Source organism: Chrysemys picta, chromosome 1 (genome assembly GCF_011386835.1).
Source record: "Chrysemys picta bellii isolate R12L10 chromosome 1, ASM1138683v2, whole genome shotgun sequence".
NCBI lineage: Eukaryota > Metazoa > Chordata > Testudines > Emydidae > Chrysemys > Chrysemys picta.
Genome location: NC_088791.1, coordinates 30,417,107 through 30,436,850, shown reverse-complemented (window position 1 = coordinate 30,436,850; position 19,744 = coordinate 30,417,107). Strand labels below are relative to the sequence as shown.

The window sequence follows — 19,744 nt, the reverse complement described above, 5'->3', positions numbered from 1 at the left end:
ATAAGTGACCATTTATCAAAGACCAGTTTGTCTGGGTGGCAAGATAGACTGGAGTGGCTATGGGGACTGCATCTGACTCCATGGTAAGACTGGTATAGTGATCCAGGAGTTCACATTTGTTACTAGCTTGGTGAAACCTAATTATAGACACACCACCAGTTTGGGAGGCATGTCCTGAGGTAGGCACACACAGTTGTGAGCAACTCCAGACAGCATAACATTTTACCTCTATATTTGGCACTGATGCACCAATACTGGAATATTGTGTCCAGTTCTGGTGTCCAAAATTGAAGAAGGTTGATAAATTAAAGAGGGTTCAGAGAAAAACTAGAGAATGATTGAAGGGTTAGAAAACATGCCTTATAGTGATAGACTCAAGGGGCTCAATCAATTTAGCTTAACAGAGAGAAGGTTAAGGAGTGACTTGATTAGACTTCATAAGTATCTATATGAGCAACAAAAATATTATAATGGGCTCTTCAATCTACCAGAGAAAGGTATCACATGATTCAAAGGCTGGAAATTGAAGCTAGACAAATTCAGACTGGAAATAAATTATTAATTTTTAACCGTCGGAGTAATTAACCATTACAACAATTTACCAAAGGTTGTGGTGGATTCTTTATCACTGACAATTTTTAAATCAAGAGTGGATTTTTTTTCTAAAAGCTCTGCTCTAGGAATTATCTGAGGAAAGTTCTATAGCCTGTGTTACTCAGGAGATGAGACTAGACTATCACAATGGTCCCTTTTGACCTTGGAATCTATGAACTCAGAGTGCCGGGATGGGGGAGAGGAAGGGGAAAGCTAGCCCTGTAACCATGGCACCTACAATTTAGCAAGGTGACTATTAATAATGTTAAAAAAGGTATGCTTCAATAACTAATGTCTGAACAAACAAAAGTTTATCAAACAAGAAAACCTATTCTTCTACTCTAGTCCTTTCATCATTGGAATTTCAATGTATTAAATAATTATGTGGACTTTTATTCATCAAATTAAAACATCTATTTTACAGTTTCCCACTCATCTTCACAAGGTTAAAGAGCAAAGAAGCTACAAGCTTACCTCCAATTTTAGCTGTCAGAGTATGTTCTGTGACCAAACAATGAATCGTATTGTTTAACTGTAGTGGAGTATTACAATTGTTTCCTAGTGGTCAAAGAAATCTTTCCCCTATGCCCATTTAACTCTTTCATGGAACACTGCATTTTTGCCTAAATCCCTGTTACATGTAAATAGGCAGCTACCATATGAGTAATCTTTTGGGAATTGTATATTCAGTTCTGAAGTTGAAATAGTGAAAAAACAGACTTTTTTCCTTTTTAATTAAATGAACTCTTGAATACCATTAGATATTCTGAAGGTAGCATAATTTCATTTCCTTTTAAGCACATTATGGATATGTCTTTTATATTTACATATGCTTATTTCTTATCCAAAATTATATCAATATGACTACCACATAAAAACATATGTTCACAGATAGCACAAGTTGTGTGGTTAATGCATGTGCACACAAAAATCAGGAAATTCAAAGTTGTGTTTCCCTGGCTGCTTCTGACAAATCAACATGAAAATCAGAGACTATTCACCAGGCTGATTGCACTACATACTCAACCAATCTGACCTTAAATTGAACTTGCTATCTAGATGCTCTTCTTTCAGTGTTGCTGGGTTATTCTCCACCCACTCTGAAGGGACACATTTATAGCCTTTAACAAGCATGTTCTTTCACCAACAAATTCTAGCACTGAGACTAGTAGCAGATTAGATATCACAGTCATCTTGAAGGAAGCAAACCTCAGACTATTGTCCAAACATATTAGGTAAATAGAATTACATCACTGAAGAATCTGTCCCAATGGCACGGGCCCCAGCCCCCAGGCCATGAACTAAGCGTTGCCACTTTCACCATAACAATCAAAATCTTCCCTGTCCTCATCATCCACGTAATCAAAACTGTCATTGTGAAGACAAGAAGCCTGCATTAATCAAGGCATGCTCCCTGCTCCAATTTATTCAATGTCACTACAAAAGTCATCTCTCCACTTTCACTATATCACCTCCCTTGAATCTCTTTAATGAATTATTCAGAGAAGGAGTAAGCCTACTTCCTCAACTCTACAGAACCTTACCCTTTCATCTTTGCTCTTCCTTCCGATTTCCCTCAGTCCATCCTCCTTCCAGTTCCTTTTGTCCCATTGCCATTATTTATGCTATACACAATAATCTCTACTTGTCAGCCAAGCAACTGCCCCTCCAGCAAGCTTACTACTTCCAGGAATCTTTCAAACCAAGCACCTCTGCACATGCTCTTTTACCTGATGTCTTGTGCTCCATCTCACCTATGTCTTGTCCATTAGGTTGCAAACAGTTTGGAGCATAGCATGTATCTTGTTCTAAACTTGTAAACCACTATGCAAGTTTACAATGCTATAAAGCTGACTTAATACTGAATTTATTTGGATGACATACTTCTTTCAAATCCAAGAAATATTCTTGCTTTTACAGTTTCCTAGAATTCAACTGAGCTCCTAAATGGTATAGAAATTGGGATTGGAAGTCTCTAACTTCTGGAAACTGACTTGAAAGCCAAGTTACCCTGTTTCCCCGAAAATAAGACAGTGTCTTATATTAATTTTTGCTCCCAAAGATGCGCTAGGTCTTATTTTCAGGGGATGTCTTATTTTTCAATGAAGAAGAATACGGTACACATCGGTGGATGCCTTATTATCGGGGAGGTCTTATTATCGGGGGGATGCCTTATATTACAACGAGAGGCAAAACTGTAAGTAGGCCTTATTTTCGGAGGATGTCTTATTTTCGGGGAAACAGGGTAGTTACTCTCACTTGTGTAACCCAAGTACAAAAGAACGTACTTTTTGCCTTCTGGGAAGACTTTTTGCCTTATGGGATTGCCTCTTTCTCTATATTTTTAAAACTTGAGCTATAGCTGTAGCTAGACCAAAATGAATATAGTTATATATTAAGTGTTTCCATCCAACTCCAATCTATAGATGATGATTGGTTTGAAGCAACCAGTGTATGTTGATGAGTATTCTGAAGACTGATGAAGACCAAATTTCCTTGATTTACTATTTTCCAAAGTTCTGGTTTGAATTTTCTGGAGATTAAGAAACTGTTTGTACATTTTTAATTCATACACTTTTCCTTTAGTGGGGCTGGCATAAAGTTGATATGCAGAAGATTTATTGTACTTTCAAAGGCCTAGTTTTCTTTTTCAAAGGATGTAACACCCTGTTAAAGCTTGAGCTAACCAAAAAAAAAAAAAAAACTTTAATGCAAGTTCTAGTTATTGAAAGCACACACCAAAATATTAATATTAGCTTTCATGAAGTGAACTCTGTCCCATTCCTACTGATAATGTCTGAACAAATAATAGACTGACATCAAACTTGTCTTGTTACAGTGAGTAGAGTCAGACTATTCTCTACTGTTGTTCTGTCTGGGAAAATCAACAAAAAGGCAAAAGTAGAAATGTGCAAATGTGAACTTTCATGGTGAATGCCTGAAAGGTATCTTGTCTTCAGAAGCAGCCTTTGAATAAGTCTTTTCTTCCTTGGATGTAAGTAAAGGGGATTTTGTTCTGGAATGTAGTTTAGTGCTGCATCACATCCTTCCCTGAAGAACATCTGACCTTTAAAGGGCAAAGTAATTATCCTTCCTTTCCAGGTTAAATTTCCTGACCAAGGATTTACCTACAAAATGCTACCTTAAAAACCAGGGTTTACAGCTAGATTTTGTGAAGATAGGAAAACAACATCTATACATGACACTCAGAAAACTTTACTGCTAGGGAAATGAAGTCTGAGAGAGGATTCTTCATAGTAGTCAGCTACACATGATCTACTCTCCAATACTACAGAATAACTTTTGGAAGTTTGTGTTACTTGTGAACGGATTTAAGACCAACCTTTTAGCACTGCTCTAAAATGTTAGAAATAGAATAAATATATCCTTTAAAATATACAGTCTTCACCTTATTTGTCTCACTGAGGACATGACCATTATGCTTATTATACAGTGCCCTTTTCAATGAAGAGCAGAGATGTGGTAGACAAATTAAGCCAGCCTTTCAAGGGCATGTTAATAAATGGAAGGAACATCAGAACAACTTTTTATTTGCTGCCTTATTTATCTACTGTTTACCGTTTTAGATGTGTTAACTGTCTGACACGTTCCACATTCATGGCCAAATTACTGCAGGAGTCATTTTCTAATTACACTATCTCACAATATGTTGCTTAGTGATTTCCCTAGACATTTTTGGGGACATCAGATAACTTCATATTTCATTTGCCTACATTCTCAGAATTGTAGGTCATCCAACAATGTCGTTCTTTGGCTTCAGCTCAAAGCCAGTCAAAATCTCTTACAGACTATGTGTTATCAGATGGGAAGAGTTCTGCTTGTTTCTTTCAAGAAGACTATAAAGAAAATGGATCTGAATTCAAATTGTTGAAAAGCCAAGAATAAAACTGAAATTCCCCTGTAAGCAGGACATTTTTCTGCCTGCGCCTCATAAAGTATACACACACAGCACACTATATCCAGACCTATGCCCTTCCTGGTATTTGGTTTTGTGACGGACAACAAAAGCTTCTGGCTAAGCTGTTTACACAAACCTCGCTGTTTTTCGGTTTTCCTTAAGTATCCCTAGTTCCTTCTGTCAGAGACACCAACCCATCTTACAGCGTGTTTAGAGATAAGATCCACCTAATAGCATGAGTCAGCAATAATTATTGGGTTTTACATACGGTTCTAACCCCTCAGCAAGGATGACATAAGGAGCCCTGCATCCATAATGCAGGATCATAGAAAAACCCCGCTCCAGCACACTCAAATGTAGCTGATATCCATAGCAGCAAGCACATCAATATCTTTTTGGGCTGCAGGCCTGCCACACAGTGCAACTCTCAGTAAAGATAAAGACATTCAAAAGGGAACTAATGGAAGAATTAATGAACAACACACCTCTAAAACCCCTCTGGGGGGCCAGTTTAAAATTGTTGTAACAAAACACCACAGACTCAAAGAGTGACAGAACCTAAACATGGTCATGAAAGAAAAGTTACAAGAAATAAAAGAAGGGGTACTGGAAAACTCTGCTCCTGCAAAAAATATTGGCAAAGTGCAGCTTGATGATAGAGCAGCTGGAGAAGGGAATGGTAGCCAAGAATAATCATGTATTGAGGGTACTGGTAGAGAAGAATTCCTGACTCAATTAACTTTACAGGAAAATCTGTTGCAAGATGAAACCAAGTGAAGATGAGGAACTAACTTACAAGAAGAAAGAATGCACCAGCTCTAAGCAGGAGAATGTATAACCCAAGAATGGAGGTGGGAATGCCCGTTTTGATTCTGATGACCAGGAACAAGTTGTGAGGGAAATCAAGGATTAATCAACTACACCATTTCAGAGAGCAAAAACACTTCTCAGATTCAGCCCAAAGCCAGGTCTGAGTTCAGAATGTACAAAAATTAACAACCATCTAGGCTGGAGGAGTAAGAGAAAAAGGAAGAGATGGATGCCTCCCTCCTGTTTCCAGAAACAAAGGATTATTTATGGAGAACACATTTTATCATTACAGACACAAGTGGACTGTTAACCAGAGAGCAAAGGCCATAGCTGGATAGTCTGCTATAGGAGCAGAACATTAGATTGATCACCATCTACTGCAATATTGTTGAATTTTGTAGATCATTCTGGGTGAATTGCACCCAACAGCAGAGGTGCAGTGCATCACGTAAGCCCCACAGAGTGTTCCAAGGGAGAGCTACACATGAAGTCACCCTGCCGGGGAGACCTCTGCACACCAACTGTGTCTTCCCGAGGTTGTCACATAAGGTGTGATTTAGGGCAGGCCAAGGGAGGAGTCAAGAGTTGCATTATTATATAGCAGCTCATGCAAAGTAGCACAGAGGGTGATGCAGTCACTGATCTAGTCCACAGGTGGGAGTGGGGGGGGGAGCAGAAGGGATTCTGTTGCAGTCCCACTCTGAATCCAGACTGTACAATCTCACACACATCATCCATGTAAACTCCAGTTATTCAGTCTTCATGCAGATAACAGCACTTTCAACAGGATCCTGAATGAAATTTAAATGTGCTTGGTTTCATGTTTGATTTCACTCGCAATATGTGCTTTGCTACATCTGTACTTTTTATATTGCTTGGAACTAGGAGTGGATACATGAGCAGGAGCTATGGTTTTGGGTACTTTCAGCAACTCAAAGAATAATTTAAGTAAGTGGACAGAGGATTTTCCATTATTTGACTTAGTGAAATCTAACTGGGTCATTAACTTTGATTGTTTTAAAAATATATAGACGCCACAAAAGCAGTAACCTGATTTATTTAAAGTAAGCAGCCACACTATCAGACGAAAAGAATTTATCTAAAGATGACTTCAGTAACTCCTCACTTAACGTCCTCCCGTCCTTAACGTTGTTTCGAAGTTACGTCACTGCTCCATTAGGGAACATACTCGATTAAAGTTGTGCAATGCTCCCTTGTAACGTTGTTTGGCTGACTTTACAAGGGAGCATTGCACAAGTTTCTCTTCTCCGCCTCCTCCCCCTCCCTTCCAGTGCTTCCCTCGCCACCAAACAGCTGTTTGGCGCTTAGGACTTCCTGGGAGGGAGGGAGGGAGCGAGCGAGCGGGGAAGCAGCCCCCTGCTGGCAGGGCCACCTGGAACACAGGGGCTTTAGGTGCTGCAGGGCCCTGGGTTAAAGGGGCCCCAAGGCCTGGCCTGCAGCTCTAAAGCCCTTTTCAGAATGCGGCCCTGCGAGCACGGGCCGGAGGACTCCAGAGGAACAGGGGCAGCCGCGAGCCAGCGGCCAGAGAGAAGAGGCGCTTTCCCTTTCAAAGCCAGCTGGAGAGAAGCGGTGCTTTGAAGGGGAAAGTGCCGCTTCTCTCCGGCTGCTGGCTGCGCGGCTGCCCCTGCTCCTCCTGAGTCCTCTGGCCCGTGCTCGCAGGGCCGCATTCCGAACGGGGCTTTAGAGCTGCAGGCCAGGCCCTGGGGCCCCCTTAGCCCAGGGCCTGCAGCCCCTAAAGCCCCTGCATTCTGGGTGGCCCTGCCTGCCGGGGGGAAAGGAGGGCAGCTCCCAGAATTGCTGCTCCCAGAATCGCAGCCAAGTGGGCGGTGCCACACTGCACAGAGCCACCTGCATACACCCTGCATCAAACAGGAGCTGCCCCAGGTAAGTGCTCTGCACCTCCTGCTTGCCCCAGCCCTGAGCGCCCTCCCGCACCCCCACCCTGAGTGCCCTCCTGCACCATAACTCCCTCCCAGACCCCGCACCCCCACCCGGAGCCCCAGGGGTAAGCCAGGGGCACCTCCCCACCACAGTACAGTATATAATGCCTTTTGTCTGCCCCCCAAAAATTTCCTTGGAACCTAACCCCCTACATTTATATTAAATCTTATGGGAAAATTGGATTCGTTTAACACAGTTTCACTTAAAGTTGCATTTTTCAGGAACATAACATTAAGTGAGGAGTTACTGTACTTGACTTTATATATGCTAACTTTTTTAAACCAACAGAGGGTCCTGTGGCACCTTTGAGACTAACAGAAGTACTGGGAGCATAAGCTTTCGTGGGTCAGAACCTCACTTCTTCAGATGCAAGGGTTCTTTAAACCAGTGGTTCTCAACCTTTCCCAACTACTGAAACCTGAGCCCTGCCAGCCACATATTAAGCATGTATCTTAGCTTTATAGTGTCCCCTGTGCCATGGAGCCCCGGGCAGTTGCCATCCCCTAAAGCTGGCCCTATACTTGCAACAACCCTAAACCTGTCCTGTGACCTTCCCCACCCTCCACAGGTCATGACCTATAGGTTGAGAAACACTGATCTAGATGAGATGATGTACCCCTGGAAAACCTCTGAGTACCCCCAGGGGTACACGTACCGCTAGTTGAGAACCACGGTTTTAAATCATGCACAAAACTACTACAGTTAGAATAGCTTTGAAATGTTTGCTTTGGAGTGTGATTTTCAAAAGTGTGTAAGTCAACTACCCACCTCAAGTGCCACTGAGTTGACTTGTACTCCTGAGTTATACACTTTTGAAAATCCCATCTAAAATGCACATGACTCCAAAAACATTTCAAATTGTGTAACCTGTCGCAGACGCCAAGCCGACAGCAACAAAGTAATTTGATTATGTACTATCAGACGGGAAAAATTTTAAATACACACTACCACCAGGTAACTCCTGTTGCACTTCCCACCAGCTCTGAGTGGTAGAAGTTGTCTCCTTGGTGATTTCAGAAATAATGACTTTCAAAGGTTGTCTTGTACTTCTTGCTTCCCTACATAATTACTATAGTTACTGTCCCTTAGTTGTCAACCTCAAAAAAAGGTAGGGGGGAAAAAAATCAAGGAGTCAACGGAACTGCTCACATGCTTACAGTTAAACACGCACAAGTATTTGTGGGATCAGAGCATAAAGATGTAAAAGAAATACAAAGAATTTGAATGACCACACCACAATTTAAAAGTAGAGCATAAATGACTTCAAAAGACTGTGTTTACTATAATGTTGATAGTAATTTATATGTCTAGTTCTGTAAGTCTTGCTAACAGTTGCTTGCTGAGATTCTGCTCAGCCAAGACATAGCCTCGGGATAACTTCAGGCATTTGAGGGATTAACCCTTCCATAGCCTCGACTTTGTCCTTTCCTACATACCAATCTTTTTTCTATCAATGATAGAAATGAACATACAAAATAGATATATTTAACTTAAGTATAAATCTACTCATGTCCATCTTATAATATACTGATTATTTGTGAACTATATGCCTTGCTTATTCCTTCTTTAAACACACATTTCAAGTGACAACATAAAATCTTATAATATATAGCTTCATTTTTTCCTCACTTAAAAAATAAAATCAGGATAGCATTTACAACAGCATCTTCAGTTCTACAGATGAATTTCTTGAGACTTAAACTACCAATATGATAATACTTGAAATATTTACAAGATCAGGAAAAAACATTAAATTACCACAAAGTACAATTTCCTGTTATTTGCCTCCTCAGTGACATAGGTAGACAGAGATGCCAAGAAATTTCTAACCTACCTGCTCCAACTTCTTTTTCTTCCTCTTCAATGTTGTTTTTGATACTATCATATTCCTCATCAATTGTCTGGTTGCCACGTATCTGAGACAGAATTCTCCGTGCTTTCTGAGTTTGGCCTTTCTGAATCAGCCAGCGGGGGCTTTCAGGAAGAAACAGGAAGCCAAAAAACTGTATAATTGCTGGAACTGCTGAGAGGCCCAGCATGTACCTACAAACAAACAAAAATACCTTTAATTCAAACTTAAAAAATTCTCACATCTGCAAGTGCTCCAGCTCCCATTAGCCACTTTCTAAAAACACATCCTGCAGCTTAAATAACCAAATGGGTGAATGTATGCTTCACAAAAGCAGCATCCAGGATTTTCGATCAGAATCAAAAGGAATCTTGAAGAGACTGTTGTGCTGCTTACATTTAACTTGGGTGTTAAAAAAGACATAATATTCATTACAAAGACATAACTTTCAATTTCAGTTCTTTACAAAATAATTACTTTACAACACATCTGCCTTTATGGCCGCACTTCTCAGCGCCACCAACAGAAGACTCAACATTATAATTGCCATTTCTACAGGGCAATTCAAGTGGATGGCCCCAAAATGTAAAACTCCCCCAAGAAGTTTCCGTGCTCTTTTATAAAATCCCAGGGGATGGAGAAAAATAGCCTCAAACACAAATGCTACAGCAGTCTTAAAAATACCAAATTCTTCACTGGGAAACCCTTCAGAAAATGGGGAAATGGCAGAAGTGCTAAATTACCTTTTTGTTTCAGTTTTCACCAAAAAGTTTAGTAGTGATTGGACGTCTAATATAGTTAATGCCAGTGAAAATGAGGTAGGATCAGAGGCTAAAATAGGGAAAGAACAAGTTAAAAATTACATAGACAAGCCAGATATCTTTTAAGTGCCCAGGGCCTGATGAAATATATCCTACAATACTCAAGGAGCTGACTAAGGAGCTATCTGAGCCATTAGCGATTATCTTTGAAAAGTCCTGGAAGACAGGAGAGATTCCAGAGGACTAGAAAAGTGCATATATAGTGCCACTCTATAAAAAGGGAAATAAGGACAACCTGGGGAATTACAGACCAGTCAGCTTAACTTCAGTACCCTGCAAGATAATGGAGCAAATAATTAAGCAATCAATTTGCAAACATCTAGATGATAGTAAGGTGATAAGTAACAGTCAGCATGGATTTGTCAAGAACAAATCATGTCAAACCAACCTAATAGTTTTCTTTGACACGGTAACAAGCTTTGTGGATAGGTGGAAGTAAAGATATATCACATGTAAGGCTTTTGATACTGTCTAATGAGCTTCTCATAAACAAACTAGGGAAATACAACCTAGATGGCGTTACTATAAAGTGGGTGCATAACTTATTTTAAAACCATTCCTAGGAAGTAGTTATCAGTGGTTCACAGTCAAGCTGGAAGAGCATATTAAATGGGGTCCCACAGGGATCAGTTCTGGGTTCAGTTCTGTTCAATATCTTCATCAGTGATTTAGATAATAGCACAGAGATACACTTATAAAGTTTGTGGACGATGCTAAGCTGGGAAGGGTTACAAGTGCTTTGGAGGATAGGATTAAAATTCAAAATGATCTGGACAAACTGGAGAAATGGCCTGAAGTAAACAGGATGAAATTAAATACGAACAAATGCAAACTACTCCATTTAGGAAGGAACAATCGGTTCCACACATACAAAATGGGAAATGATTGCCTAGGAAGGAGCAATGCAGAAAGGTGTCGGGGGCGGGGGGGGGAAGCATAGTGGATCAAAAGCTAAATATGAGTCAACAGTGCAACGCTATTGGAAAAAGAAAGAAAGAAAGAAAGAAAGAAAGAAAGAAAGAAAGAAAGAAAGAAAGAAAGAAAGAAAGAAAGAAAGAAAGAAAGAAAGACATCATTTTGGGATGTGTTAGAAGGAGTGTAGTAAAGGAGACGTGAGAAATAATTCTTCCATTCTTACTCAGGCCTCAGTTGCAGTATTGTGTCCAGTTCTGGGCACCACATTTCAGGAAAGATGTGGACAAATTGGAGAAAGTCCAGAGAAGAGCAACAAAAATGATTAAAGATCTAGAAAACATGACCTACGATGGAAGATTGAAAAAACTGGGTATATTTAGGCTGGAAAAGAGAAGATTGAGAGGGGACACGATAACAGTTTTCAGGTACAGAAAAGGCTGTTACAAAGAGAAGGGAGAAAAAATATTTTCTTTAACCTCAGACGATAGGACAAGAAGCAATGCTCTTAAATTGCAGCAAGGGAGGTTTAGGTTGGACATTAGGAAAAACTTGCTGTCAGGGTAGTTAAGCACTGGAATAAATTGCCTAGGGAGGTTGTAGAATCTCCATCACTGGAGATTTTTAAGAGCAGGTTAGACAAACCTGTCAGCTATGGTCTAGATAATACTTAGTCCTGTCATGAGTGCAGGGGACTGGACTAAATGATCTTTCGAGGTCCCTTCCAGTCCTACGATTCTATGCTGGGATTACGAACACACATGATAACACAATATTCACTAAACACTAGTGGAAATCAGGACTAACTCCACTGAAATCAATGGAATTGAACTGGTATAAAATCAGCTACAGAGTAATCTGGCCCATAATTTCTTCTATTTCCCACCCGTAATAGCTCCATTCTTGTAGACCAGAAGGTGACTTAAGCAGGTGAGGATACTGCCCTCTGAAATGCTTGGAAGATAGGATGCTCGTCCATTTCAACCCAGATGGCTCACAAGAATGAATCTGGAGGTAAAAGCCCCACGTGTCAGCAATCACAGTAGCGAAGAGTCTTGGGTTGATAAATAACCCAAGTCCTTACCTGGGCTATTTACAATATTGATTTTTTTTGTGTGGGGGTGGGGGGTGGAGAACTTAGGTTTGTCTCTTCAGCGAGGAGAGGAAATAAGAGAAAATTGGTTATAGAGAGAGGGGGCAAATTCTATTTCTGATGCTTGAGTCAAAATAGAATTCTCCTCACTCTCCCATAGCCATATTGGTTTTTCATGGCTAAAAAGTAACACACCTATGTTGTGACAGTAAAGCTGGTGTGAGTCTAAATATACACAGGAGTAAGGATCTATGGAGTAGACATATTTACAATTTTCTGACTATATGCACAAATGCAACAGAGAAACTTCATTTTAATTGACACAGGACCCACCCATGTAAAAAGGAGTTCATTTCTGACTTTTGGAAGGCAGTTTGCCTCGATCCAGCTCTGGAGTCTTTAAAAGTCCAATTCAAAACATCATCATCCATATGTGGAGTTGGAATTTACTCTTCCATGTACAATACGCTGGCTGATCTAACATTCTGTGATCATCTCCAGGGTTATGGTTGGGAGAATTAGCTAGGCTGCCAATGCTGGAACCCAGTAATGATTAACAACTTTATGTCATATCTTGCCCTGGCTACGCAGGGCAATTAAAACAGAAGACAAAAGTAAACTGACAGTATGGAGTTCTAGGGTTCTGATCTATGTGCTTTTGCTTATTTCTTGTGTTTTATTTCTTCAAAAATAAAATGACAGACATGAGTAATAATAAATAATGTATTTGCAAACACAAATATATTAGTTTTCAAAACAGTAAAACTGAAATACCAGTACATATTTCTAGCACACTGCACTGAAGAATTATAGACTATAAATGATCCAAACATACACATGTCTAGAAACAGACATTTGGCTCAGCTGTAAAGTAAGTTTTTCCCCCCACATTGAATCCAGGATATTCCATAACATCCAAACCTAAAGCTGATTTCCACTTATAATTGTGAAAACTAGTTATGCATATGTACTCAAAGTATTTCTGCACATATTTTTGTTCAGAATATACTCCAAAGCCTCCCCATGTGTATGAAGTTTACATAGTTTTCTGGTTTTTCAGCATGGTAATGAAAAAGTAAGTGTTATTTAGCTCACAAAAAGGTCTTTCACTTAAAATGTCACAGTAGGTCAGGCAAAGGCAGAAGTCCTCCAGTTTCATGATCTATCTCAAAAAATCTTAAAGAATAAAATGTCCTTCAGCTTTTCTAGCCAAAGTTTGATTTGTTTAGAAATTATGGATATTCAAAAAAGAACATCCAGGAAGTTGGATTTAATTTAAGTAATTTGTTTTTTAAATTCATCTTTTTACTGTACGTGAAATCACCACATTCATCAAGCATTGGAAGAAACCTGAAGATATCTGGATGTTTTATTTCAAATGGTCCTGAAACCACTCTAAATGCAGCTAACACCTTGTTCACTTCATTAGTTATCTTGACTGTACTAGCTGCAAACATACCCCAGTACATTGTTTATACAGCAAAATTTAGTGTACAAACATCCTCACACCCTGAAATGATTCCATTAGCTAACAGAATTAACAGTGGTTATTTCAACTGGACTTGAAAAACAAATGTTTTTCAGTCTCAAGGTGCATGCTTCCAGACAGGGGGCGGGGGGCAACAAAATCTCATTCCTGGACATTTTGCAAAGTACACTATAAAGAGAAAACAACCAAACAGTGGGGGGAGGGATCATTGAAACAATAGAGGAATTTAATTTCAGGCCTGCTACCCAAATTCATTTAGTGATAAGCCAAAACATGGTTATCAATATAAAGGCCATCGAAAAATTTTATTTATGGGTTTAATGAAGATGGTAACTGCAGGGCAAAGAGGCAGAGAATGGAACAGGAGGGGATGAAGGAGCATGTAGTAGCTAAGGTAAAGAGGGACAGGTTGACTATTCTGAACAGTGCGCATCCATCCCAATCTTTCATATCAACCTGTGGGTAGCAGATTTAATCCTCTGGCTACTAACTTATATCTTGACTTTAGCAAAGCTTTTGAGGCGGTCTCCCATAGTATTCTTGCCAGTTAAAAAAGTATGGATTGGATGAATGGACTATAAGGTGGATAGAAAGCTGGCTAGATCATTGGGCTCAATGGGTAGTGATCAATGGCTCCATGTCTAGTTGGCAGCCAGTATCAAGCGGAATACCACAGGGTTCTGTCCTGGGGCCAGTTTTGTTCAAAATCTTTATTAAAGATCTGGATGATGGGATGGATTGCACCCGCAGCAAGTTCACAGATGACACTAAGCTCCAGGGAAGAGGGATAGGGAAGGTAGGGATAGGGTCCAGAGTGACCTAGACAAATAGGAGGATTGGGCTAAAAGGAATCTGATGAGGTTCAACAAGGACAAGTGCAGAGTCCTGCAAATAGGACGGAAGAATCCCATGCACTGCTACAGGCTGGGATCAACTAGCTAAGCGGCAGTTCTGATGAAAAAGACCTAGGGATTACAGTGAACAAGAAGCTGGACATGAGTCAACAGTGTGCCCTTGTTGCCAAGAAGCCTGGGCTGCATTGCCAGCAGATCAAGGGAAGTGATTATTCCCCGTCTATTCAGCACTGGAGTATTGTGTCCAGTTCTAGAACCCCCACCCCCCACCCCACTACAGAAAGGATGTGGACAAACTGCAGAGAGAGTCCAGCAGAGGGCAAAGAAAATTATATGGGGGCTGAAGCAGATGACTTATCAGGAGAAGCTGAGGGAACTGGGCTTATTTAGTCTGCCGAAGAGAAGAGTGAGGGCGGATTTGATAGCAGCCTTCAACTACCTGAAGGGGGGTTCCAAAGAGGATGGAGTTAGGCTGACAGAACAAGGAGCAATAGTCTCAAGTTGCAGTGGGGGAGGTTTAGGTTGGATATTAGGAAAAACTATTTCACTAGAAGGGTGGTGAAGCACTGGAATGGGTTACCTAGGGAGGTTGTGGAATCTCCATCCTTTGAGGTTTTTAAGGCCCAGCTTGACAAAGCCCTGGCTGGGATGATTTAGTTGGGGTTGGTCCTGTTTTTGAGCAGGGGGTTGGACTAGATGAACCTCCTGAGGTCCCTTCCAACTTTAATCTTTTATGATTCTGTGGTAAATTCCAAACCTTATTTGTAAGTAGACTGCAGGAAAGATGTTGAAAGGACAAGTAAAGACAACTCAGGAAACAATATCCCGTCACCTATTATAAAAAGAAAAGCAGACACTACAAAGAGAAAGTAAATCAAGAGAAGAAAGCTGTAGTAGGCAAAGCTGATTGAGCAGCATTTGGCCAACATATCTGACAAATGTCACCAGTATTCACCTAGTAATGCGCCAATTAGCCATGTGGCTATCACACACTATTCATGAATATATTTATTCAATGAACACCAGTAAACTTCATCAAATGATATACTCAACATATGGTTCTTCTACCATTTGTCCATCTCTAATAGTAAGTTGACGTTTTAAAAGAGAGGACTAAATATATTACAATCACATATAGTACATAATTGGTTAATTCCTTTAAATTACAGGGAGCGTGACAGCAGAGCTGACTTTCAACCTGATCTATGAGATTTAATCCTCTAGATTTTAGACAAAAGGTATATATTTCCTGTTTTGTCCATGATAAAGTGCTTTATCAATATAATTAATATGCTGGAGTACTATGTTTGTAGTCACAATGGAGTATGGAGAGCAAGCCAAGAGGAAAAATACCTGAAGAGCCAAGAGTATAAATCTACTGCAAGTTGACTAGCTGCCTGGGTCTGGAAACAGGAATAACTTTCAGTCTAGATTTGGTATATTACAGTATAACATAGGTCTTAACGTCACTCTGGCAATTTTTAAAAACGTATATCTAGTGAGCTAGCATTCAGAAATCTAATATATTTCTTTCCTATGGAGAGTATAAGACTGAATTTGAAGCCAAATGCCTAACAGAAGTGAAAAAAATCCAGCATGAAATTTAATATATTTTCTGTAACATTCCTCCTCAGAGACATCACTATAATACTTTTGAGTTGGCATTGGGAGAGTATATAAACATGGCAGGAGAATCATGCTGAATTTTTTTGTTTTGTTTTGTTTGTAATTTACTATCCAGTATTTGCAAGAACAAGTAGAGATTAGAGAAGGTGTTTACTATTTTCATTGGCATTAGCAGGTTAAAGAATATTTTGGTAAATTAGATGTATTCACGTCAAGAGGAAAATTCACCCGAGGATACTTGAACTAGATGAAGCAATCTTGGAACCATTAGCAATTATCGTTGAGAACAGTGGAGGATGGGTGAGGTCCCAGAGGACTAGAGAAGAGCACACATAGTACCTTATCTTTAAAATGGGGAGCAAAGAGGACTGGGGAATTCTAGACCAATCAGCCTAACTTTGAAACCTTGAAAGTTACTGGAACAAAATTACTGTAAGCATCTTGAAGATAATAGGGTTATAAGGAAACAAAATGCAGTGATAAGGTCTCTCCAAGAAAAATACCAACGGTCCTTAAGAGAACAATGGGGGACCTGTTCATTGGGAAATGCCTACCAGCCTGTCTAACAGTCCTATTTTTCCAAGCCCAGAGTCTAAAATCAAAGGACTGCTAAGGCCAGATCTGCACTACAAACTTCTACTGGCACAGCTACTTAGTCAGGGCTGTAATTTGTAACGGACATAGGTATGCTAACAAAAGGCCATATGGTAGATGCAGTTATACTGGCAGAACTTCTCCATTATAAATTGCATCCACACTTGAAGCACCTTGCCTGTACAGTTTACCAGTGAGGCTACACCAGCAAAATGCTCCTAGTGTAGATCCTCAGCCATTAAAAACCTCTGCCTTGAGACTAAGGCTTTGTCTATACACAATTTTGTTGACAAAAGGCAGTCTGTCTCTCCCAGCCCAGAAATGGAGGAAATTGGGCTAAGGGGAACTTACCAGAAGTGGCAATGAAAGATTAAGGTTTAAGTAATATCAGAGGTGTGTAGACTTTTGGTTGTTTTAACCCTCTTCTCTGCTTGCTTCATACCTTTTGGTGTATAAACAAGAAGCTCATTTTGGCATTCTCCACTCCTCTGCTCCTCTAAGACCTCATCCATCCTCCATGACTTTTCAAAGATAATTGTTATCGGGTCTGAGATTGCTTCAGCTAGTTCCTTAGGTACCCTACAGTGAATTTTATCAGGCCATGCCAACTTAAATACATCTAAATATTCTTTCACCTGTTCTTTACCTGATTTTGGCTTGCATTCCTTCCCCCTTGTTGTTAATATTAAGTGTTCAGAATAGGGTGACCAGATGAGGGGAAGAAAATATGGGACATATGGGGGGGGAGGGTGCCCACCGGCAGAGCAAAAAAAAGCTGAGTCCTGCCCCGTGCTGCCGGCGGATATCGGGACAAAATGCGTCCCAACCAAAGATCGGTCGGGACACAGGACAGACACCGAAATATCGAGACAGTCCCGATTTTATCGGGACGTCTGGTCACCTTAGTTCAGAATCTGATCACAATTACCTTTTTAGTGAAGACTGAAGCAAAACAGGCATTAAACTCCTCAGCGTTCTTGATGCCATCAGTTATTAGCTCTCTCTTCCTGCTAAGTAGAGGACCTACACTTTCCTACATCTTTCTTTTACTCCTAATGTATTTATAGAATCTCTTCTTATTGCCTTTTACATCCCTTGGTAGATGTAACTCATTTTGTGACTTAACCTTTCTAATTCAGTCCCTACCTGTTTGTACTATTCTTTTGGTTTCCATTTTTTGGAAAATAGACATATATATATATAAATAAAATGTACAAGGTGCTCTCCATACGCATAGGAAGACAGTCCCTGCTCTGAAAACCATAGTATTAAAAAAAAAACCACCACACACACACAGTTGAGGAGTTATCTGCTTCTCCCTACTAGTTCCTAACCAAACAGTGGGGAATGCATGTTGGAGACTGAGGACATTTCCTACCAGAAGGCTGGAAAGGTGTAATGATATTCACTTCTGATGAAACCCCAGACTGCTTAACTCCTAGCAGCCAGAAAACCTTTGTGATGCCTGGACTAGTGATCTCTGTCTGACCAAGCCAAGTCCATTTATGGGGACCCAATCCCAGGTGTTAGGTAAATAGTCATTTGGCTAATGATTAATATAGTTTTGGCACAAATACTAGTAAGGTAAATGTTTTTATAACAAGACAGGCATTTAGAATCTGCTCAAAAATTTAAAAGGGAACTACTGGCAGAACATGAAAAAAATCAAAGGTTATTTTATCTTTTACTTCAGTTTAATAAATTTACAGAAGAAAACTGAAAGCAGATAACTGACACTTGAAATAAATTGGAACGGTAATTTACACTTAAATAAGGTCACTGTTCTGAGTTACATGTAATTGTACTTCATTCTTCTGTCTGATTTAAAAATTAAAAGCAAAATCTCCTGAAACTGTAAAAGCTAATTCTTTAGATACTGACAGAGGTTTTCCAAACATGTCTAGCAATTCATTTATTTGCTGTGAATTGTAAGCTATGCAAAAAGTTTAATTTAGTTGCATAATTATAGAAAAACCACAGTCCAGCTAAGGCCTTTCATGCTTGTCAGACATACATCCTCAAAGCATAATAAAGCCCTTCACATTTGCTGTTCATTTGTAGCTTTTATTTCCCCCCCACAAATAAGCAGTTAACTCTTGATTCATAGAGCACAGGATCTGGTCCAAGAGGTGACTATAATTAAGGCTAAGATTATGTCACAAAGGTCACGATTTCCAGAGACGACCCCCCCCCATGACATTTTCCGCTTCAGTCCCAGGGCAGCTGGAGCTATCAGCTAATGGGGGGCCCCCTGCAGCTCCCAGCCACTGCGGGCAGCAGTTGCTGCACCTTCCCTCCTCTCCTGCAGCAGGGCTCAGGCTCTCGTTCCCCTGTCAGCCCCATTTTTCCAACAGTTATTTTTAGTAAAAGTCAGGGACAGGTCACAGGCATCCATGAATTTTTGTTTATTGCCCATGACCAAAATCTTAGCTATAACTAAATCGCTCAGTAATAGAGACCAAAATGCAATTAAATTCAACATCCTTGCGGGGAGGGGGAGGTGGGGAGAGAGAGAAACCCACCACAGTAGCATTTAACTTCAGAAAGAGGAACTACACAAAAATGAGGAAGCTAGTAAAGTGGAAATGTCATAGAACAGTCACAAGACTGACATGCCTGCAAGCTGCATGGAAATGTTTTAAAAACTTCATAATAGAGGCTCAAACTATATGGAGAAAAGAGAAAAAAAAAACCACCACACCACCACCACACACAGCAAAGAGACCAAAAAATTGTCACTATGGCTAAACAGAGTAAAAAAAAAAGGCGGTTAGAGACAAAAAGACATCCTTTAAAAACTGGAAGTCAAATCCTACTGAGTAACATAGGAAGGAGCATAAACTCTAGCAAGTCAAATGTAAAAGTATAATTCAGCAGCCAAAAAAGAATTTGAAGAGCAACTAGCAAAAAAAAAAAAAAATGTTTTTAAGTACATCAGAAGCAGGAACCCTGCCAAACAATCAGCGGGTCCACAGGATGATCAAGGTGCCAAAGAAGCACTTAAGGAAGAGATGGCTGTTGCGGAGAATTCTTTGCATCACTCTCCACTGAATAGGATATGAGGGAGATTCCCACACCCCTGAGCCATTGTTTTTAGGTGACAAATCTAAGGAAACATCCCAGACTGAGGTGTCAATAGTGGAGGTTTTGGAACAAACTGATAAATTAAACAGTAATAAGTCTCCAGAACCAGATAGTTTTATTCATCCAAGGATTCAGAT

The 19,744-nt window shown here is 40.1% G+C and overlaps 1 protein-coding gene across 2 annotated transcripts in view; it reads right to left on the bottom strand.

The window, feature by feature from the left end:
- The window catches only part of SLC2A13 (solute carrier family 2 member 13), a 323,282-nt gene that overhangs the window by 211,044 nt on the left and 92,494 nt on the right, over positions 1 to 19,744 (bottom strand). For both annotated transcript variants that reach the window (XM_005286828.4, XM_042848626.2), the window contains exon 3: positions 9,120 to 9,328. In XM_005286828.4, coding sequence (XP_005286885.2) covers positions 9,120 to 9,328 — 209 coding nt within the window. The remainder of the gene's footprint in view (positions 1 to 9,119; positions 9,329 to 19,744) is intronic.